The 25410-nt window shown below is 39.1% G+C and overlaps 1 protein-coding gene across 2 annotated transcripts in view; it reads right to left on the bottom strand.

Annotated features, from left to right (window-relative positions):
* pard3aa (par-3 family cell polarity regulator alpha, a) overlaps positions 1 to 25410 on the bottom strand; it is a 689440-nt gene that overhangs the window by 156964 nt on the left and 507066 nt on the right. For both annotated transcript variants that reach the window (XM_051687637.1, XM_051687638.1), the window contains one exon: positions 5563 to 5691. In XM_051687637.1, the coding sequence (XP_051543597.1) occupies positions 5563 to 5691 (129 nt within the window). The remainder of the gene's footprint in view (positions 1 to 5562; positions 5692 to 25410) is intronic.

The raw sequence follows: 25410 nt of genomic DNA, 5'->3' as shown, positions 1-25410 counted from the left end.
TCACTGAGGAACTCGCATGGTCCCACACTGCAGTCATTAATAATTAATAATTTAATAATTTTCTTTATCACACATTATACATTTGCACATATACAGTGAAATTCTTCTTTTTCACATATCCCAGCTAGGCTGGGGTCAGAGTGCAGGGTCAGCCATGATACGGCGCCCCTGGAGCAGATAGGGTCAAGGGCCTTGCTCAAGGGCCCAACAGTGGCATCTTGGCGGTGCTGGGGCTTGAACCCCCGACCTTCTGATCAGTAACCCAGAGCCTTAACCGCTGAGCTACCACTGCCCTAGTGAAGAACTGTCATTGTGAAGAAGGCTCATCAGCGCCTCTTCTTCCTGAGATGGCTGAGGAAGTTTGGAATGAACCGCCACATCCTCACACGGTTCTACACCTGCACTGTAGAGAGCATCCTGACTGGCTGCATCTCCGCCTGGTACGGCAATAGCACCATCCACAAACGCAAAGCCCTGCAAAGGGTGGTGCGAACTGCCAGACACATCATCGGAGGTGAGCTTCCCTCCCTCCAGGACATATATACCAGGCAGTGTGTGAAAAAAGCTCAGAGGATCATCAGAGACTCCAGTCACCCGAGCCATGGGCTGTTCTCACTGCTACCATCAGGCAGGCGATATCGCAGCATCAGGACCCGCACCAGCCGACTTCATGATAGCTTCTTCCCCCAGGCAATCAGACTTTTGAACTCTTGATCTCCCACGATCAAAATACATCAGCACTGCACTTTATTACTCTTACTCTTATATCTCACACCAGACTGTCATAAATTATATTATTATTACATTATATTCTCTCTTAACAACTTACTATCAACCGACAACCTGAATGTCAATACAGTACAATACAACCTACTGTACATTCTATATATACTAATATATATATATATATATATATATATATATATATATATACACCCTTTTTTATTTATTTTTTATTGAATAATGTGTATCTATATTGTGTGTATTGTATACTGTACAGTGTATGTTATTATTGTATATAGTGTTGTGTGTAATAATGTGTATATTAGACTTTAAATTGTGTTGTGTAAATCTGATGTTTATCGTAATTGGTATATGTCTCATCACTGTCACGACTGCTCAGAACTGCACCCAAGAATTTCACACACAATTGCACTTGTGTATATGGCTGTGTGACAATAAAAAGTGATTTGATTTGATTTGATTTATTGGAGACCAGCATCCAAAACACAACTTATACTAAGGACCAGCTATGCTGTTTTTTCAGCAGGGGCGGATCCTGTGTGTATAAATAAATAAAGTCTAATCATCCTATTGTAAATACACAGAGGAGGATGAAAGCAACTGATGTACAGTATCTTTCACTGTGATCTTCTAGCTGGCTTTTTGACTACAAACCCTCAGTGTCTGTCATGGTTACAGTGACCACACAGTCCTTACCAGGCACATGTTTTAAATGGACTCCTGCCATGGTGGTCCGCTCAGTCAAGTTACATATGGCGGACAGGACTGCAACCAACCGGCAGGCATAAACAAGGCCCCATAATGGTCACTGTGTTCCGGCAGAAATGCAGGCGGGTACTTCAGGCTCTAGTTATGCCCTTGATGGAAGATGAAAAATTTGGTTTGTGGAAAACTAACGAAGGATGGGAGGTGGTTGGAAGGGGGGGCTTACACAGCTGCTTACAATTTACTCAATTGTGGTAAAAAACAAATGCCACTGATGGCAACACTTCATCAACTTAACTCCAAATCATGCCTGCATAGTCCCACTTCTGCTTCTGAATATGCTTTGCATTTTCCCCCCTATATTTCTCCTATAAGATACAATGTACCCCAAAAGCGCCATTTGGGCATTTAAGCAACACTTAAAAATGTATCTAAAAAACTATCATTGCAAAAGATGACAAAATATGAAACCAATTTTCATGGCTTTAGAACACTAGTGTGCAAGTCATATTAACTACTTTTAGGCTGATTTTATAGAGCCTTTTTATATGGTTTCATCATAATAGTCCTTAGTAACTACAGTATAGGTTTTTGTTTTATGGAAAAGAGTAGCATGTTCCACAGAGGAAAGAACATCATACTGGTTTGGAACAACATTTCATCTTTGGCTATTCCTTTACTATCATCATGCCCATTCACCTCAAACCTCTGACAGAAAAGGATTCTGGGAGGCTTAAGTTATCCAAAAATATGGCAGCATTTGTGCCAAGCCAGCACTTCTGAGTTGTAGATTAATTTCATAAACATCCTTGAGGGTCAGGTGTGCTAAAAATCGGGCAGTGCCCTCCCTTCCAGAAATAGATAAGCTAATGGTGGCATGTTATGAAAATGAATCCAGCCAACCTTTGCGCAGGCTGTTTCTTCTGAATCACTAAAAGCCCCTGTCAAAATGTCAACTCGAATTAATGATCGTTGTGTCAGAGGAGCGCTGGGCTTGGCTATGGCCCATCTCATGTCCTTTTCTTCCCCTCCCTATACCCGGAGCCCTGTGGCTTGTTTTAGCACTGCGGCTACATCACCCCCAATACTCATCAGCACCACCTATCACCTGATCTGTAATTTCATAAGTGCATAGAAATGGCCTTGTCCCAGTATTTTGTACAATCAGTCAAAGCCTAGGGAATGGGATGGGTGATACAACATATTTTCTTTTCTATCTGATACCAAGTAGGATACAATCAAGACCAATATCGCTCACATCGACTCCAATATGATACCGAAAAAATAAAATGAGTAATTATACACGTTTAACTTATAGTTTTATGTTTATAATATATGTTGTAGCTGGAAATCATACTTGTGGTACAGTATGCACAAGTATGCACACAGATGTCTAACCTGTAGCAACATGTAATATCACCCCTAGAAAATAAGGCCATACTTGATTTTCCTAGCTGTCGCTCTCTCTGGTGTGATTTTAACTAAACTTTAACTAAACTTGTAACTAAACAATGCCGAAAAGGACAACTTGGGAAAACCTCACAAAAAAAATCCAGACAAATAGGAACAGGGGTTAGCAAATGCTGTGCAGCCAGACAGCACTTATCTCTCGGCACCCTTGCCGGTTTTCCTGCCACTAAGGGACCGAGGTGGTAGACACACAAAAGTGGGGACCGAGGAAAGTGTGTTGTCTTTGGGGTAGAGCTGGCAATGTGTTGGGCTGGCAGCCACAATCTGATTTCTAGTGCCCATATTGAAGTGTCAGAGACAATAAAAGTGCTTAGAAATTGAGGTTCACTTTGAGTGGACACAGGCTTATTGTCGTCACAGGTCGTGTGCAGTGCAAACACTATAGACAGAATAATGCCTATAGTTACAGTTTAATTACATGGCATAATTAACAGAGGCTTGATAATAAAGTTGTTTTTTTGCCATATAATTTGAAGGCAGGCATAAATACATTTTGTAATAATATTTATAGATAAATATATCTGTGTGGAGTGTGAAAAGCACTTTTTTAAAATAAATGGACCAGCAAATGGAGATGTATATATATTTGATTATACAAATGTACAAGACAGATATATATATATATATATATATATATATATATATATATATATATATATATATATACATATATACACACACACACACACACACACACACACACACACACACACACACACACACACACACACTACCGGTCAAAAGTTTTGAAACACTTGACTGAAATGTTTCTCATGATCTTCAAAATCTTTTGATCTGAAGGCATATGCTTAAAGTTTTTGAAATTGATGACTTGGACCAAATAATAAAGAAAAGCAGCCAATAAGAGCCCAACATAGATGGGAATTCCTTTAATACTGTTTAAAAAGCATCCCAGGGTGATACCTCAAGAAGTGTGGAGTGGTGGTGGCGTAGTGGGCTAAAGCACATAACTGGTAAAAGGTTGCTGGTTCGATCCCCACAGCCACCACCATTGTGTCCTTGAGCAAGACACTTAACTCCAGGTTGCTCCAGGGGAATTGTCCCTGTAATAATTGCACTGTAAGTCGCTTTGGATAAAAGTGTCTGCCAAATGCATAAATGTAAATGTATGTTGGTTGAGAAAATGTCAAGAGTACATGTCTGCAAATTCTAGGCAAAGGGTGACTACTTTGAAGATGCTAAAATATAACACAGTTATGATTTATTTTGGATTTTGTTTAGTCACAATATAATTCCCAAAGTTCCATTTATGCTATTCCATAGTTTTGATGACTTTACTATTATTCTAAAATGTGAAAAAAAAAAAATATATATATATATATATATATATATATATATATATATATATATATATATATATATATATATATATATATATATAATAAAGAATGAGTAAGTGTTTCAAAACTTTTGACCAGTAGTGTGTGTATATTATATATATATATATATATATATATATATATATATATATATATATATATATATATATATATAATTCTTTACTGCTGTTTGTGCAGTATTAATGCTATACTCAATCCGGTTTGGTTTATTATTGTGCTTTCATCTATTTATGATAAGCCCGCCTCTAAACAGAAAGTAGAACATCTGGCAATGTGAACTGTTGACGTTTTCGCAATTTTTTTAAAAACTAAATAATTAATGTAATTAATTATTAACATTAATTGTATTTAATGTTTTTAATCACAATAAATAAATAATAATATATTTTATTTTATATGAAATTGTATAATATACAATTTAATATATAACATTTAATTTAATAAAAACAGGTAATTAGTAAAAGAAAAAAAACTTAAAATAGGCATAGGTAATAGTTATCAATCTTGGTTAATGTTCATATATGAAAATACAATTGTCATAATGCATAAGCAATTTATTTTTATTTTTTTAATATTAACAATATTAACATTAACAAACATTAATAAGTGCTGTAAAAGTATTGTTCATTGTTAGTTCATGTTAACTAATGTAAACAAATACAACCTTATTGTAAAGTGTTATCAAAAGTAATATAATTAAATTAACTAAAATGATTTAGAATTATAATTTAAATAAATTGCTTTTGGCAAATTTGCCACTTTGATGGGGCCTGAATAGTACTGGTACATGATGAGATCCGGAGTCCAACTTTGATATTTGAAAATGAGTTTGAGACTGAAAAGTAAGCCTACTGCTCAGCTTTCACTTTTCTTTGAGAGAGGACAAACAACTGCTCAGGTAACATCTGCTTAGCAACAACATCCCTAATTTCAGAAACTGAAATGATTGAAAATGTTCCTAATGCTGCAACCAAAATAACAACATCCCTTTCATTCAGTTATACTCTAAGGGCCTCCATTTTGTCAGTGGCCCCAAAGAACCTCCATTATCAGGTCCGTTCAGGAGTACAAAAGGAACAAACTATCCATACATGATCAATTTCGTGTTCTGTTATAAAAGCTCTTGACCGTTTACACCAATGACATCTAAGAGCTTTCCCAGAACTTTTACCTCACCAGACCCCATTTACTTAATTAGACAGCTTGCTAATTTTCCAGGCAGCAGTGGTTAGGCTAAATTGAGAGACTTTTTATGGGGACTGGAACAGAATGCAACACTTACCTCTCCTGCTCCAGCCTCATTCTCAGTGTCTCCTCTTCTGTGGCCTGAGTTTCTTCTATCTTGTTCTTGCTAGAGCCTTTCCTCTCTATCTTGTCTAGCTGCCTGTCGTCTTTGCGGTGTTTGCCAAACCTGTGGGGGCATAAATATTTTTCTTGAATATGGTTCAATTTGGATACCGATTGCAAAAATGACAAAGCTCTTATTAAAACCTTTTTAAAAAGATCCGCCCCCCCCCCCCCCCCCCCCGTGTTTTCTTCTTTTGAGGTGGTTTTATGAGTACTCCTTTCTATATTTCTCTTTTCAATAAGATAACTAAAATAACTAAAGGATGTTAAACTGTCACAATATTTGACATTTCAAAGAGAGGAAAAGGCAAGTATGACAACTTAAATTCAACATATCCCTCCCTTTCAAAGACAGATTACAAAAGAGAGGAAATAAAAAGTATTGTCTAATCTTGAATAATAATAATAATAAAGATATCAATATTTTATGCATATTTCAGACCGCTTGATTTGCACAAGTAACATTAGATGTTATAAAGTCAATAAACATGGAAATTGAGCTGCAGTATACAGCTCGGCAGATCCATTTAAACTTCTTTCACAGTGAACAGAAACTTCACATTTTAACTATGGTATGAATCATCAAATGAACAATTCTGAATGAACACTGTAACCCTTTCTTTGTTTTGCAGAAATTTCAGACCTTTTAAGAACCATATTAAAAATGGGTCAAAATGACCCACAATAAAAAAAGAAGGGTTAATTGACCATACAGTGATTTGGTTAGCAGTGGTAAACTCCAAGACACTGGTTTTGATTTTGAAATCAACAGGAAGTGGGTAACGCTTAGGTAGGGCTTGAAAAAAATGAAGTGTTGCATGTTTTATGAGTCCCCAAAAAGCGTTGTCCCTTCCTGATTGAAATCTTAAATAATTACACCAACCAGCCTTTGGAGAGGATGTGGTATAGACTGGGGTTTCAGTCAATGGAACAGTGCTTGATGTCAGTCTTAAGGGCTGTGTCATTATCAACAGTTGCCCTTTGGGATATTAGCGGCTGCATGACTTGAGGACAACATCTTGATGTAGTGCGTTACTAGCCCATGTCAAAAGAGCCTACCCACCAAGTCTGTTTATTTATTTATTTATCTAAATATGGCTCAGGTCCTTCAAAGTAATTCTATGGGATTGCCTTGGCAAGGATCACTAATTTAAGTTGTTTGTATTTACTGCTAGCTTTGACTTTTGTCGCATGGTACGACATATGTTAGCTTAAGACTCTGATATATTCACTGCAAAGTTCTTCTTCAAGACATTAAAATTTGTTATCAATTGCTACATGCCTCATTCAATGAATAGCATAGACAATATCAGTAAAATAAGCTGTACCACTTAGTGATGATTTAAAAACGTATATATTTGCAGTAGATAATGTTTAATTTCTGACAAACTTGCAGCAAATGTCACATGCGTTACTTTCACATGCAAACAAGCTCGCAATTTTCTGCAAATGTTTGCCAGAAGTATGCAGCTCTTCACTAATAGTGGTGAACCCACAGAAAACCTTTGGCAACAATGAAAAGTTTGCCGCAAGGCTAATTTGTATGTGAAAATAATGAGTACCAAATTTGCGTCAAGAATGCAGCAAGTTTGCCAGAACTCTGCAAATGAGCTTGCAATTTGCTGAAAATGTTTGCCAGAAGTTTGCAGCTTTTCACTGATAGTGGTGAACCCACAGAATACCTTTGGCAACAATGAAAAGTTTGCCGCAAGGCTCATTTGCATGTGAAAATAATGAGTACTGAATTTGCAGCAAGTATGCAGCAAGTTTGCCAGAACTCTCGATTTTAAGGGTTCATGTTTGCATCCTGCATTCATGGCACTAATGCTCATACAATGAGGTGATGATCTGCACACTGATAATATACTTCTATCAATTTTATTTCATATGTTTGTAAAAAAAAGAGATATAGATCAACACCCCCGATAGTGCTATGACCGCCAGAAATCGCCCGCCGGAGATAAAGCACACGCATTGCCCGTGGCATGCACACCACACCGCCCCACCACCCCAATTTCTACAACATCCTCACCACTATAACCCCATGTTTGTTTTCTTAACTCTCTTGCCAAGGTTCACCAGAGACCCCAAGTGCACAAACCTTCCACTCAAACTCAACAGAATAACCTCAGACAGAGTTGATTTAGGGCCACAAGATTGAATATATTCATGAAATGGGAAACCCTTTTCCCCAAATATGTTTATTGTTCTACTTTACAATGCTGGCTGCTCCATTGCTAAATTACTTTGGGATGCAACATGGGATTGTGAGAGAGATTCTCTTGTTACAAAGCATCAAAAGGACAAACTTACTACTTTTGTCCTTTGGACACTGTACTTTACCTGATTAATTAATCAACAAATGGCCCCATTCTAGGCGTAAAACTCTGCCACGCAAATGCTAATAACAGCAGAGGCTCAATCTATCACCGCTCTCACTGACAACCAACCGTACGTCTCAAGGACTTTTTCATTAACTCTCCTTAAATAATCCTCCTTTTCACCATCTCACTTTCTCTGTTTACTCAGCTTATCCTTCTCCTAAAATGACACAAAGAGAGATATACTGTACTGAGCGGGAGGTGAGGATTTTAGAGGCTTGTGTGGAAATTAATCGATGAGACAATTTCAAATTACTTGGCTCGAAAGAACACAAACAAGTAAGGTCAAGAACATTTTTTTCTCCAACAAAGCAATGTGGTTATCTTGAAATTTTAATTCTTTAACCCTTACAGTAAAACTTCTATGGGAGTCAACGTCAATTTGCAGAAGAAATGAACCAAGGTTGAATCACTGAACTGTCCCTAGAGAGCTACCATGGTATTTCATTCATCGCTACAATGCCTGAGGCTTTAAGCATAATTGCCATTAACAAATTGAGGCTTGAAACTATCGAGTCTCTAAAGAACAACAAAAGGGGCTTTTATTTGATGTGTTAACACCGTTCCCTTGATCTGTGGGATGGGGCAGAATCATATACAGTGGTGTGAAAAAGTGTTTGCCCCCTTCCTGATTTCTTATTTTTTTTGCATGTTTGTCACACTTAAATGTTTCAGATCATCAAACAAGTTTAAATATTAGTCAAAGATAACACAAGTAAACACAAAATGCAGTTTTTAAATGAAGGTTGTTATTATTAAGGGAAAACAAAATCCAAACCTACATGGCCCTGTGTGAAAATGTGTTTGGCCCACCTGTTAAAACATAACTTAACTGTGGTTTATCACACCTGAGTTCAATTTCTCTAGCCACACCCAGGCCTGATTACTGCCACACCTGTTCTCAATCAAGAAATCACTTAAATAGGACCTGCCTGACAAAGTGAAGTAGACCAAAAGATCTTCAAAAGCTAGACATCATGCTGAGATCCAAAGAAATTCAGGAACAAATGAGAAAGAAAGTAATTGAGATCTATCAGTCTGGAAAAGGTTGTAAAGCCATTTCTAAAGCTTTGGGACTCCAGAGAACCACAGTGAGAGCCATTATCCACAAATGGCGAAAACATGGAACAGTGGTGAACCTTCCCAAGAGTGGCCGGCCGACCAAAATCACCCCAAGAGCGCAGCGACGACTCATCCAAGAGGTCACAAAAGACCCCACAACAACATCCAAAGAACTGCAGGCCTCACTTGCCTCAGTTAAGGTCAGTGTTCATGACTCCACCTTAAGAAAGAGACTGGGCAAAAATGGCCTGCATGGCAGAGTTCCAAGACGAAAACCACTGCTGAGCAAAAAGAACATTAAGGCTCATCTCATTTTTGCCAGAAAACATCTTGATGATCCCCAAGACTTTTGGGAAAATACTCTGTGGACTGACGAGACAAAAGTTGAACTTTTTGGAAGGTGTGTGTCCCATTACATCTGGCGTAAAAGTAACACCGCATTTCAGAAAAAGAACATCATACCAACAGTAAAATATGGTGGTGGTAGTGTGATGGTCAGGGGCTGTTTTGCTGCTTCAGGACCTGGAAGACTTGCTGTGATAAATGGAACCATGAATTCTGCTGTCTACCAAAAAATCCTGAAGGAGAATGTCTGGCCATCTGTTCGTGACCTCAAGCTGAAGCGGACTTGGGTTCTGCAGCAGGACAATGATCCAAAACACACCAGCAAGTCCACCTCTGAATGGCTGAAGAAAAACAAAATGAAGACTTTGGAGTGGCCTAGTCAAAGTCCTGACCTGAATCCTGTTGAGATGCTGTGGCATGACCTTAAAAAGGCAGTTCATGCTTGAAAACCCTCTAATGTGGCTGAATTACAACAATTCTGCAAAGATGAGTGGGCCAAAATTCCTCCACAGCGCCGTAAAAGACTCATTGCAAGTTATCGCAAACGCTTGATTGCAGTTGTTGCTGCTAAGGGTGGCCCAACCAGTTATTAGGTTTAGGGGGCAATCACACAGGGCCATGTAGGTTTGGATTTTGTTTTCCTTTAATAATAACAACCTTCATTTAAAAACTGCATTTTGTGTTTACTTGTGTTATCTTTGACTAATATTTAAACTTGTTTGATGATCTGAAACATTTAAGTGTGACAAACATGCAAAAAAATAAGAAATCAGGAAGGGGGCAAACACTTTTTCACACCACTGTAGTTCTCTTTTCTTATATCATTAAACTTGAAAACGAATAAAATGTGCCACACAAAACTACAGTAGACCTCACACTGAGACCTAGAGTGTTTTCAATATTAGTCTCCTTTAAAAGAACCAATATGGAACTCTTTTAAAATCACATAAAATAGTTTGACGACTACATTTGCTGTTTCCTGTGTTGACATTATGTCCCATTTAAACAGGAAGTTGGCACGGGACATATCAGAGGCCTGATCTCATGAAAATAATGTGACTGTGGTGATATTTTAGCAAAATTATATTACGTGGTTCATCACACCTACTGTAGCACATCCAAGGTGAAATGCCCCCTGTGTGAAAAAGCGAGTTCAATTTTCTCCCATTAACCCTGAACACATGAGGTTAATGCTCTATTGAGTTTAAATCAACAAAACCTACCACCCAACCCTAAACAGTGTCATTAAAAAAAACAAATGTCAGATAAAAAAACGCAATTGCTGTAGCTACCATGCCATTTTGTGGCACTTCCCTAGATAGCACAACACATATCTGAGACGTCTGTTTAAGATTGTTTCATTTGGAAAGCATCGCATTCTAATTAACATCTGCTCAACATCTCAAAAAGATCAGATTTACAAACATTCTAAATCATGAATGTTTTAAAGATGTCTGCTGAATGTCTTACTGACATCAAAGAGAAAATATCTTATAGACGTATTGCAGATGAGCAAATAACCCCCCAAAAAATATGTATTCTAGATGTGAAAACACATCAAATAGACATCTGGGTGATGTACGTGTGCTATAAGGGTCTATGGTTCTATGCTCACATGTCGTTTCATGCGCTCCTGTGCTTATGTACTCGTACCCCAGTCTTTTGCATTGCAAGTGCAACACAATATTAGTTGCGCTACTGTGCAATTGGATCACACTTAAACAAGCTTGCAAATACAGTGAAATGCACATGCTGAAAATATTGCCTAACAAGTCATGTGCTATATTAAAAGTGTTTAGATGTCATTAGATAGCATTGTGTGAGGAACAGGGCAAAAAGTAAGTGTTTACGAACAGAAAACGTAAAAAGTTTACTTGTGATCTGAGTGAAAAAGAATAATGTTAATTGCTGTTGTAGCATCTCTAGTGTTCATTTAGGAAACTACCACGATACATACAATGATAAGCAACATAAAATAAAAAATAAAACAAAATGTGGTATAGTAACATGATTCTGTGAGACGTGGTTGCAAAACACACATGGCACACATGATTGGTTAAGGCCTTCACACAACTCTTCTGGGATTGGTGCAGCCAAGGCAAATGATTTTAACACTTCATTGAAGCTTCTTACAGAATTTCCAAGTGCAAAGAAAAAGAACAAGCTGAATGACTCCAACATAATTAAGTGGTAAAGGAATCAGAGACAGCACAATAGACAGCCATAGAGCAATATTCATTGTGCTTTGTCCTTTTGTACTTCAGTTGAATGAGCTTCAATCAGTGGTATTGGTTTTGGCTGGAGTGTTTGTTGGCTCAGTGGCTGGCAGAGCTTACAGTCAGACAGGACTTCAGCAGGTCACACTGAATGTCACCAGTAATAACAGAGGCCTAATGGGGTTGATTTTGGACTCTACAGTGAGTGAACAGTCTATTTGTCCAAAAGTTTTAAAGTTGCTTGCCCGGTCCCTCATGGGTCAGTTTACCAGTATTCTTAAGGCCGCGAGTATACTTTGTTTTTCTGCGTGCCGTTCCATCTCGCACATGGTCGAGAACTCAGCCTTTGAAAGTGTTTTTTTTTTTTTTTTTTACTGTGAGCGCAAACGGATACATTTGATGCATTCGAAGCATGCACACTTCAGGCACATTCATTTAGTTAGTGTTATTCAGAATCAAAACAAACAGTCCTATATCCATGTAACCTATTTGTGAAGTAACACAATGGTGTGTGTTTTGCTGTGAGGTCAGCATATCTCCTCAGGTAGCCCTTTGTATGCCATTCACACACACTGCCACTGAATTCATCATATAGTGGTCTCCAGTTTCCAGAGCACAAAAGTACAGTTTAATGGGCCATCACTAAGCATCTCTCCCCTCTGCTTCTGTGACAGCCGTGAGTAATGTGTACCTAAACACCTGACGGCTTCAAAACACATGCGTGTGCATGGAAGAGAGGGGTGTAATGTTGCACTGCTGAGAGGAGGCAGGGAACACTCATCCACACAAACAACCAAACACCAGCCAGCTATAAAAATAAACGGCACTACATAGACTCATATGTTTGTGTGTGTGTGTGTGTTTTATTTTTATTTCTATTTATTTTTTTTATATTATAAATGGGACCTTCCATAAACTTATACTGTTCTAAAACTAAACAAATTAAAATTTCTACCCTACTTCCGACAACTTTTGGGATTTTCATATGTAAAATTAGACATTTTTATATGTGAAATAAAACATATAGTTCTGAAAAGCATTGTGAAGTACAAGGACAAAACACAGTAACTACACATTTCATAAAAAAATGAGTTGTGACTGAAATATGGTCAGTGAGACTATGATCTAAGATTGACTCAAGTATGATCATATTCAAAGCAAACGGTGAGAATGTTTAATAAAAAAACATTTATAAAAAAACAACTTTTAAAACCTTTTTTCAGCATTTGCATAGTTACTGCATTTTTCCTTTGCAGGGTAACAAGCTAGTACTAATCATGCTTCTTTTGCAGTATGTGGTACGTTTACTATACAGAGCCCCTTAGAGGAGAGGGAGGGAATTTATTTTCTACAGTAGTTTTGTTCCCTCGCAATATTTAGTGTTGCCTTGCAAAATTGTTGTGCTCCCTTGCATACTACGTGATACTACACATATTAAATGATATTCATAGTAAAACCATAGTAATAAAAGGAAAAAATAAACAAATAAAAAATCATAATAATAATAAATAAAAAAATTGATACATGTTCTTACAAACATGGTTACTACAGTCACGGTTACTGCAGTTTTAATTTTGTAAGGTCACATTTTTATTTGGAAACCATGGTTTCAACAGTTAAGACACAAATAAATCATGGCATGTTAAAAATGTAGTAACAATAAAAAAATAAATAGAATAAATAAATACAAATATATATATTTTTATATATAATATAATTTTTCACAATTCCTGACATTTAATCATAGAAAACATTCCCTGTCTTAGGTCAGTTAGGATCACTACTTTATTTTAAGAATGTGAAATGTCAGAATAATAGTAGAGAGAATGACTTATTTCAGCTTTTATTTCTTTCATCACATTCCCAGTGGGTCAGAAGTTTACATATTCTTTGCTAGTATTTGGTAGCATTGCCTTTAAATTGTTTAACTTGGGTCAAACATCTTGGGTACCCTTCCACAAGCTTCTCACAATAAGTTGCTGGAATTTTGGCCCATTGCTCCATACAGAACTGGTGTAACTGAGTCAGGTTTGTAGGCCTCTTTGCTCTCATACGCTTTTTCAGTTCTGCCCATACATTTTCTATCGTATTGAGGTCAGGGCTTTGTGATGGCCACTCCAATACTTTGTTGTCCTTAAGCCATTTTGCCACAACTTTGGAGGTAGGCTTGGGCTCAATGTCCATTTGGAAGACCCATTTGAGACCGAGCTTTAACTTCCTGGCTGGTGTCTTGAGATGTTGCTTAAATATATCCACATCATTTTCCTTCTTTATGATGCCATCTATTTTGTGAAGTACACCAGTCCCTCCTGCAGTAAAGCGCTACCACAACATGATGCTGCCACCCCCATGCTTCACTGTTGGGATGGTGTTCTTTGGCTTGCAAGCCTCACCCATTTTCATCCAAACATAACGATGGTCATTATGGCCAAACAGTTCAATTTTTGTTTCATCAGACCAGAGGTCTTACCAAAAAGTAAGATCTTTGTCCCCATGTGCACTTGCAAACTGTAGTCTGGCTTTATTATGGCGGTTTTGGAGCACTGGCTTCTTCCTTGCTGAGCAGCCTTTCAGGTTATATCGATATTGGACTCGTTTTACTGTGGATTTAAATACCTGTCTACTTGTTTCCTCCAGCATCTTCAAAAGGTCCTTTGCTGTTGTTCTGGGATTGATTTGCACTTTTCACACCTGTTGGGCCTCATGTATTCAGATATAAGACAAAGGCAGGACTAACACAGTCGTAAGCCTGACTGAGGCCTACACACACCAAGTCATAAATCTTACTGATAGAAACTACACCAAAATCAAACAAAGGGAGTCCAAAACAGACTATAAATCCCATGAAGCCTTGCTCACTTTGCACCTGTGTGTGAAATTCCAAAGGAGTCAACTCTCAACTCCTACTGGATGAGGCGCACGACAGAACGCCCCTCAACCATGATGTCATCGGGAGTAGAAATATCTCTGAGATCCATCTGGCCATCGCTTCCTGCAAATTTGCTTGCCGTGTGTAGACGCAGCTCATCGCTGCTCTCAGGTGTAACTGTGGCCATACAATCTCCCGACTTGAAACTGTGGCCATACAATCTCCATCTCGCTGGACGAGTTGAGATTACTCTGCGTTCCACCAAACACTCTAACGGATCCGAAGGAGACCGCCGAGCAATCCGCATCTTCATCTGTTTGCCTGCAGAGGTGAAGAAAAAAGATTTCTCTTCCCTCTTCAACCAAGTCGATGTTGCTGATTTCTCCACCAGCCCGCCGAGAATCAGCAGCCATACCGCCCGCCGACAGAGTGAGGAAACGGCCTCCCGTCATCACCCAAGCCTCGAGGAAAGGAGTCGGAGACAAACGACGGATGAACACACATTCTACCTGCGTCCTCATGTGATTCAAGTAAGAGGTTTACGTCTGGGCAGAGATAGAATATTATAGTGTGTTATTCTTGTGTATCAAGGTTATTGCTTGTACAGTTTACAGACCGCCGAGTCCGCTCATTGCTGCTAATAATATTAAGGTATTACTTTAATGTACTGTTATCACGAATGAGATATTTGCTGTGTTGTAGTCCAACCACGTTGGACTGTTGTGTATTTCCGCCATCGCGGGTGAGACTGGCACATTGAGTTTATCCATTAAAGAACCAAAGACCGCGGGACAGTTTACGAGCCGTTCACCGCGTCTCTGGGTGATAAACTAATAGCTGCTTTCTCTCCCATGATCGCGAAACCAGCTTTGGTGCCGCCACTTTATTCTCTCTCTCGTAATAACGACACACACACACGACCCCTCACAAACATTCCCGCACACACCTTTGGCTAGTAGATAACTTAGTGATAAAGCTCAGCTTTGTCCCTAAGTTATCGTACAAGCGGAGACACGTGGTAAACGGGTAGACGTCCACATTCGCGGCCATATTCTCTGGCCGAAAATCTCATGTGACGTACTCGTCCGCCATTTTGTGCGCATCACTCCTCACACACACACACACACACACACACACACACACACACACACACACACACACACACACACCCATTCACACAAACACACACACATACCTTCCTCTAATGTGTTATAGGCTTACTTTGGTTACCACATCTTATGTCACTGTTTAGTTTGTAGTTGTAATTCGGGAGTTTATTAACTGCATTGTATTGACTATTAATTGATATTACTGCATCAATAAACTTTGTTATATTTCAAAGAGAATTGTTTTGGCTTGTTTTGCATACACCTGTGTCAAAGGCTGGCAGGGGATGTCAGTGCTTGGATTCAAGCCTTCATTGTTTCTTGTTGAAGGTTGATGTTCTCCGGACGTCAATTTTCCTAAGAGAACAATCTAATATTGAGACTGTTATACTGTTTGGTTATTAGTCCCTGATTCCAGGGTGGTGCCCTGGTGATATTAATACTTATTAATATTTTATTGATTTTTGATAATTGATAATTATCTTTGATGATTGTTGAATTTGAAGGATCAATAAGCTAGTGTTAATTCTAATCAGTGTTTCATTGGTTTTAATAATTAATGATTATCTTTGATAATAATTAATATTCTGTTGAATTTGATAATTGATGGTTGTCTTTGATCATTATTGATTATTGCTAATAACCAAACCCGCTCCTGAACGTAGCGCACAGCATTAATGGTGCCCCGTATGAGGCTTTAATGAGTTAGGTTCTATTATTTAATTTAAATATTAATTAATAATAAGAAATTATTATTAATTATTTCTGATAGTAACACTGATCTAAACAATCAGTAGCAACTACACACCAAACTACGCTCATCTCTAGGAGACAGAGACATACCTTCCTGAGCGGTATGATGGCTGCGTGGTCCCCTGGTGTTTATACTTGTGTACTATTGTTTGTACAGATGAACATGGTACCTTCAGGTGTTTGAAAATTGCTCCCAAGGATGAACCACACTTGTGGAGGACCACAATTTTTTTCTGAGGTCTTGGCTGATTTCTTTTTATTTTCCCATGATGTCAAGCAAAGAGGCACTGAGTTTGAAGGTAGGCCTTAAAATACATCCACAGGTACACCTCCAATTCAGTACACCTCCTATCAGAAGCTAATTGGCTAATTGTCTAAAGGCTTGACATCATTTTCTGGAATTTTCCAAGCTGCTTAAAGCCACAGTTAACTTAGTGAATGTAAACTTCTGACCCACTGGAATTGTGATATAGTCAATTAAAAGTGAAACAATCTGTCTGTAAACAATTATTGGAAAAATTAATCATGTCATGCACAAAGTAGATATGTCAAAATTATAGTTTGCTAATATTAAATCTGTGGAGTGGTTAAAAACATAGTTTTAATGACTTCAACCTAAGTGTATGTAAACTTCTGACTTCAACTGAATGTATATATATATATATATATATCACATATATTATTATTATTATTATTATTATTATTATTATTATATTAAATTATATTATATTATATATATTAACTGTTTAACCATGGTTTACACACACACGTGTACATTTTGTGGTTACTGTGGTTTTAATACAAATACCATGGTTTAACTATGGTAACCTATTTTTCCAAAAGGATGGATAAAGCTATTGCGAGGGATCACAAAAAAAATAAAAATAAATAAAAAATAAAAAAATAAAAAACTTCAAGGGTGTTGTAATACTATGCACAGTATGATTCATTTATTCTTTTATTTATTTCTGTATGCATGGAATGCCTGGATAAACTACTAGTTATGGCAAAATTTGCAGTTAAGGCCTACTACAGAACATACTTCACAGAACACTGTATTTCAAGTGTGATGAATAAACAATAACTACCACTACTTTTTACTCTTTCTCTTTCTTGACTTATTAGATGCACTACCAAAACTGAAGACATTTTTGCACAAAATTGGATTAAAAAACACCAAATAACTGCATTTATTCACAATATGAAAACTATACATCCTTTTGCTAAAAAAGGATGCAGCACATTACAATGAGAAAAAAATAAATAAAAAAATGAAATACCTTCACTGAACGCCCTTTAATGTCAAACGATTTAAGCAAAAACCAATCAGTACTCACAGATTTTTGCTCATTACCCCCGATTTTACATTGTATGCAAACATCTTTACCTACATTCTTACCGGCTTATTCAATGTGTGCAAGTGTTGTGTGCATGACTGTTTACATTTTGAATTCAAAAGAAGAGAATAACCAGATGATTTCAAGTCTTACGTAAACATCAGCGCATTGGTGTGCATGTAAACACACTCACTGTAGCATACTGTTTACTGTTTCATATACAGTTTTGAAAAAAGGTAATATAAAGGATATCACACACAGTATGCAGTATCTGCATGCTAGAATTCCATTCTATTCTGTCATTATTTAGTCCCTTTATGTGGCTGTTTTCCTTGTAGAGACCATAAGGTAGGTCCCCAAAAGGTAAGACAAAAGACCATACATACACACGCACTGCAATTACACCTTCATGGCAGAATCACAGATTTTGCTCCATCAAGACCTTGCACAGGAGTAACTGCGACCATCAAGGTAGGAGGCAATTGAGCTTTAACACTCAACAAAACATTAGCTGACCCAAAGGAGAGTGCTATTATCCTCAACAGCCCACGTCTAAAGCAGAATAATACCATCTCCTCAATCAGACCCTTCATCTCTGTCACCAGTGCTGTCAAAGCTAACATTTCACCACAAAAAGCAATGCATTGCAATCACCTGTTTACACTACAGAGATGTGACATAAGACACTTGTGTCTGGAGCAATCATGGCACAAAATGTTTTTGCACTACATTCCCAACCGAACGCACCAATTAGATGAAATGGCTTTTGTGATGTCTGTTTCACAAGCTGAAGCTTTGTGACCTTCCATCTGTAAATATGCATTACTTTTTTTGTTGTACATAGGACATCATATAAAGCAGTGTTTCACAGCCTTTTTTGTCTTATGTACATCCATAACCCCCTGAATAAGGCTCATGTTGCCCTTCATTGACAAAAAAAAAACAGAAATGCATTCAATATGAAATCATATTATACTGCAGATTATTTTGCATTATCCTTTTAAGCATAGGAAAGGGAAAGAATAAAAATCTGAACTGTGGGTGTAAAAACTATTTTTACCAGAATTGGTGGAAGCATTTCAGTATTTCCAGCTTCACCAGCTTCAAAGAAGCTTCACCTTTGATACATCATCGCCTATCTGTCCTCTGTAACATGACTTATATTCTATATGTGTAATATCTCCATCATATTGATTTATAGAGCAGTAATGTACAACATGGCTCCAAGAGACAGACATTACAGTAGTGAGTCTAAAAGACAAGAGGTTTGGGTAACTCTTAATGCTACTGTTATAGACAGCCAGATAAACCCAGATGCTCTAAAGAACAAGATATTGGTCTGTTATACAAAGGCCAAATGAGAGAAATCAAGATCAACAACAGATGAAAATGGGAATGACGCTCTATGGTAACACACACTGTTGTGATGAGAGCTTTCCAAGAGTTCTGTCTATGTTTTTTTTTTTTTTTTTTTTTTTTGCTGAATGTAATTCCTGCAGAATATAATCAGGGCTGTTAAGTAGCCAAAGGGCAGCAGGGTCAGACGAAATAGAGTCACAGGTTCAGACAAACTGGAGTCAGTTAAGAACATGTTACAAATGTGTTTCTCTATATTCACAACAGTGGCGATTAAGAAAATCGAGCAACTTTGCTATCGATCTGAGTGAATGAAGCAAGATCGTTTCAAGGCTATCATTAGCATCAATTGCTCCTTCAACCTGAATCTTAACAGGTCTAGGCTATCTGAAACATTGAAAAAAAAAACAACAAAAAACAAAAAAAAAGTAAAAAAAATGTGTCACCCAAAAACTTGCTAATAGTAATTTATAAGTGGATGAATCTTACAAAAAGTGTGTCCTATCCAGGTAATTTCACCCCAAAATGGAAAAATATACAGTATATATATACAGCAATCTGTTTTGCATTGAGTTTGCCAATGCGTCCCGTTCTCACAGTATCTGCTCTTGAATTCCATCTGCGCTATTTTAAATGTCACTCTCTGTTCATGTGCGTGCCTCAGACAGACGCATTTGAAGTGTCTTACTGGTATTCAGCATCATAAACATTGCATTTTTAGGATGCTGTGTCAAGTTAAAAGTAGTGGAAACTTTGAAAATCATTTAAAGATTCCTGTGTTCTGTTGTGCTTTGCCAGCCTGCTGTGCTTCTTCTTAAGTGAGCGGTTTTCATTCAGTGGTTGCGCTGCTTGTGAGGTTTGTAGAGGTGCGCAGTCACCTGTTGATGAGGCTTGTAAAAACAGGTGTACTTACATTTACATTTATTTATTTGGCAGACACTTTTATCCAAAGCGACTTACAAAAGAGGAATACATTATAAGCGAATCATCTTAAGGAGACAGTGGTACGAAAAGTGCCGTATTACAAGTTTCACTAGCATAAGAATAGTAGTATTCAAGGCAGATTAAAGTGCAACAAGATTTTTCTTATTTTTTTTTTAGTGATGGTTAATTGCTCATGGAAAAGATTTTTGAAGACAGAAAGTGAGTTTGTTTCACGGATGGAGTTGGGAAGGTCATTCCACCAACGTGGTATGATGAAGCCGAAAGTCCAGGAAAGTGTTTTGGTGGCTCTTTGTGCAACAAGGCGACGTCCCTTAGCCGACCGCAGGCTTCTGATGGGAACGTAGCTCTGCAGAAATGATTTTAGGTACGCTGGAGCAGACCTAGTGACTGTTCTGTATGCCAGCATCAGAGCCTTGAATTTGATATGTGCATCAAGCTTTAATTGCTTTTAAGTAGTTAAATCCGTACTTTTATTACTAAATTTACATACGTGTCAGGGGGCATGATTAATTGAGTTAATTTTAATGCATTATTTGTTATATAATTAAATCGCACAAAATTAACGTTAAATCAACAGCCCTAATATATTATACAGTGTGTGTGTGTGTGTGTGTATATATATATATATATATATATATATATTCATTTCATTGTTTAATATGGTGATTCTCATTACTATAAGGAAGTTTTTTATTATTAATATAAGCGTAAATTAAAAGCAGTACAACAAAAGATTATTTACATTTACAAATCATTTACAAATGATTTATAGATCATTTACAAATACTATTTAAATAATATATGTATATATATTTTCCTTTTACAGCAATGGGAATGATATATATATATATATATATATATATATATATATATATATATATATATATATATATATATATATTTTTTTTTTTTTTTTGTTTTGTTTTGTTTTGTTTTTTGCATTTTTTTTTTTTTTTGCATTACAGTAATGAAAATGTGTGGGGAGAAAAGTGAAAAAGAAGAGAAATCTCTTAAACTTTCATCCTGCACAATATTAATCGGCTGGCAGACTGTGGCTATCAGCTTTGCTACAGCAGTTGTTAAGCCACATTCACAATCCACATCTGAGCGTCAATGCCAGAGTCAAACACCGCTTTGAACTCCACATGAAAAGCGCTTGCACACAACATCACATTCTGCATTTTGATGATAGTGTGTTAAACTGTGATTATCAATTAAATTGTTTGTAATAAAAAAAAAAAAAAATCAGAATCTAATGTCAAATCGTTAAATGTGTTCATCGCGATTAAGAAAAATGGTGTTTTAACCATTTTAAATGAATTTATTAATTTAACGTATGCAATTATATATATATATATATACACACACACACACACACACACACACACACACACACACACCTGCAACACAAATATTTGCATACACACATTTCTTTGTTTTGTTTTTGGGATGAAATATGATTTGGATATATTCTTGGCAGGTTTTGTGTGTTTCACTCAAATACATAAAAAAAAAAAAAAATAAAAAAAAATCTGCTTTCTTGCAAATGGCACAGAAATATTGCCACTATGGAATATAAAACCTTGGACCTCTACCCTCACATAAACCTTCAGTTCTCTCTGGTGCAGCTTCCATTTTAAATGGCACTTCGCAGTATGAGCTAGATCAGTACTGCTCCTAAGGCAAGGCCCCAGTCAGCCACATGTAATTTTTATATCTTCTTGTTAGGGTAGGCAAGAAGAGAAGGTTGGATCTATCCATTTTCCACTTTCCTCTTGTGTGCCAGTGGTAAGTCGGGGCTGTTCATTTAAGGGCAAGTGAGAAGCTGAAATAACAGCCAGCATTAAAAGATGGCTGCTAAAGTCTAATTAGGAAGCAAGAGACAAAAGGCACAAGAGAAAGTGCAAGAGAATCAAGTGCCTCTCCAAATTTTCCCAACCTTTAGTACTTAGCCCATGTTAATGGGGACATCATTATTGTATGCCCAAGTCACTACACCATTGCTGTTGCCCTGACGACAAACCCTGTTGTTTATACCAATGTTATGTGCCAAAGCCCTGCGATTAAAGCCGTCCCTGTGGACCTAATTATTCCTGACTTCTAATGCCACACTGCTATTCCACTGTCCAACTCAGCTTTGGGGAAGGTGTAAAAGGACAGCACTGTGTTTTTAAAGACAAATAAATATATTACAGGCTTAATGAATATCAATGGCAGTCTTGAAACCAAAACAGAGTGTTGATGGATAAAACAGAGTTGCATTGTTGCTTAAAAAAGATGCTGGCTGTCTCAAAGCAGTTGCCTTGATTCCTCACTGCCAAGTCAGTCAATTACTAAACAGACAGTGTTTCTGCTTGAAGGGTACTGTACCTCTTAGGGAAACTGGTTTAAGACAGGCTTCAAAGCACCATAACGTCATGTCTAATGATCCAGTACAACCTCAAATGAGCTTTAGACATAACAAAGAAAACATTTCTTCACAACAATACTTATTTCTCCATAGAAATTGAGTCAGCATTGGTCGACCGATATAGTTTTTAATGGTTGATGGCTGATACAAATAATACAATTTACTTATAGCAATAGAGGTGTACATAAAAAAATAAATTAATTAATTAATTTAAATTAGCGCTTATTTTAAGCAAAAAATACTATTCATGGATCAAACAGGCACAGTTAACTCGTGGTTATCGAATACAGGACAGTTAATCAGCCTGGCAGATATCTCAGTCTAAAACATGTCGTAAGTTGAAATAAATACATAAATAGAGTGGACAAATGGACATTTATGAATTCATTTACTTCTTTCAACCGCTCCATCAGAAGACTTTTTATTTTCATTTTTCACACAAGATTGTAGTGATATCATAGGCAGTGAAGATATATTATTTGCTGCCTTCAAGAATCAACCAGATAAGGGCATTTTAAAAGACATGACATGTGATGCCAACACTGGATTCCAACATGCCTTGTTGCCTTCTCACTTGCATACTGCCTGTGAAGGCAGCATTTTTCAGCCTTTAATTACCAAAACTATATTGAAAGGGGCATCCAAGCCTTATATTACTCTGTTCTGAGCAAGAAAAATGAAAAAAGCTAATTAAATATTTGAGCACAGAGCTACGGTATGTGTCCTCCTAGCTGTGAGTGCATGCAATGAATATATTCATGGTATTACTGCAGAAATCCAGAGGGGATTTTTAACCATGGATATATTTCACACATCTCAATGTATGTGAACATACATACCTGTATTTATGCACATAATAAATATATGCAACATTTACAAACTAACAGAGTTCCTGTCACAAATGGTTGCTGAGATGAGACAGGAGACGTAGGATCTATTTGCAGGCTTTAATACAAATGATGACAGTGAAAAAACAAACGGGAACTCAAAACAACAACAAACAAGAACTGACAATGGAATGCAAAAACTAAAGGGTAATTCTTCAAACAAAAACTAATGAGGGAATGGAAAACAGGTGAGAACAATGAGGATCAGATGGCAGTGATGAGGGCAGTGCATGATGGGAAACGTAGTCCGGGGGAAACACTTCAAAATAAGAGTCCTAGGAAACACGAGGGAGACAGACTGTGACATAACCCCCCATTTAAGGGGCGACTCCTGGCACCCCAAAGATGGCTGAGGAGGGCAGGAAGATACGGGTGAGGAAGGGAACCCGGAAGATGACCAGGTGGCCAGGGAGGAGACCACAGGCTAGAGACTGGGTCAGGAGGTCTGGGAGGTGGCCTCAGGGCAGGGACTTGGTTAGGAGGTCTGGGAGGTGGCCTCAGGGCTTGGATAGATTCGGGAGGCCTGGGAGGTGGCCACAGGGCCAGGACTAGGCCAGGAGGCCTGGGAGGCGGCCACAGGGCCGGGACTGGGTCAAGAGGCCTGGGTGGCGGACACAGGGCCGAGACTGGGTCAGGAGGCCTGGGTGGCGGCTACTGAGTGGGGACAGGGTCAGGAGGCCTGGGAGGTGGCCCAGAGCGGGGACAGGGTCAGGAGGCCTGGGAGGCGGCCACAGGGCCGAGACTAGGTCAGGAGGCCTGGGGGGCGGCCACAGGGCCGGGACTGGGTCAGGAGGCCTGGGAGGTGGCCACAGGGTTGGGACTGGATCAGGTGGCAGAGCCGCTGGAGGAGGGGCGGACAGAGCTGCTATAAGAGGAGTCACTGGGAGGGAGGCCGAAACCGCTGGAGGAGAAATCTCTGGAGGAGCGTGCGGAACCGCTGGAAGAGGAGTCTCTGGGGGAGCGGGCGGAACCGCTGGAAGAGGAGTCTCTGGGGGAGCGGGCGGAACCGCTGGAAGAGGAGTCTCTGGGGGAGCGGGTGGAACTGCTGGAAGAGGAGTCTCTGGGGGAGCAGGCGGAACTGCTGGAAGAGGAGTCTCTGGGGGAGCGGGCGGAACCGCTGGAAGAGGAGTCTCTGGGCTAGAGAGGCTCGACAAAGGCAGGCGGAGCCTGGAGAGGCTCTATCAAGACAGGCGGAGAGGCTCTAAGGGCGGAGCCATGGAAGGTGGAGCCGTGGAAGGCAGAGCCATGGGAGGCTCGAGGGGCGGAGCCATGGAAGGCAGAGCCATGAGAGGCTCGAGGGGCAGAGACATGGTAGGCGGAGCCGTGGGAGGCTCGATGAGAGCTGGTATCGACTGGGGAACGACCTCCGTGGTCATGAGCACGGGCAGAGACTGGGAAATGACCTCCGTGGTCGTGAGCACTGGCAGCGACTGGGGAACGACCTCCGTGGTCGTGAGCACTGCAGCGACTGGGGAACGACCTCCGTGGTCGTGAGCACGGGCAGAGACTGGGGAATGACCTCCATGGTCGTGAGCACGGGCAGAGACTGGGGAAAGACCTCTGTGGTTGTGAGCACGGGCAGAGACTGGGGAACGACCTCCGTGGTTGTGAGCACTGGCAGCGACTGAGTTACGGGAGTGGGCGAGGCCACAGGCATTGGCTCTGGGACGTTGAGGCTACAGGCATGAGCGCTGGCTCGTAGGTCGTGGCAGGTGTGGGCGCTGGCTCGTTGGCTGGGGCAGGCGTGGGCGCTGGCTCATTGGCCGGGGCAGGTGTGGGTGCTGGCTCATTGGCCGTGGCAGGCGTGGGCGAAAGAGATGTGGAAGGCCTGGGCAAAGGAGCTGTGGAAGGCTTGGGCGAAGGAGCTGTGGAAGGCTTGGAGCAAGGGGCCGTGGAAGGCTTGGAGCAAGCAGCCGTGGAAGGCTTGGAGCAAGCAGCCGTGGATGCAGGTTTTGGCCCAGGGTTCCCACCATAATCCACTGTGAAATGGGAACCGCAAATTTCCAGAGCCTTCTCAACATATTCACCGAGCTTTCAGCGAGGATCAGCCGGAGGCATCAGTTCCTTCAGTGCACTATTCAGACCGGTCCAGAAGAAAACCCCCAGAGAGCGGTCT

The sequence above is a fragment of the Myxocyprinus asiaticus genome, chromosome 44 (assembly GCF_019703515.2).
Source record: "Myxocyprinus asiaticus isolate MX2 ecotype Aquarium Trade chromosome 44, UBuf_Myxa_2, whole genome shotgun sequence".
In the NCBI taxonomy this organism is placed as follows: Eukaryota; Metazoa; Chordata; class Actinopteri; order Cypriniformes; family Catostomidae; genus Myxocyprinus; species Myxocyprinus asiaticus.
This window is presented reverse-complemented; position numbering and strand designations above follow the sequence as displayed.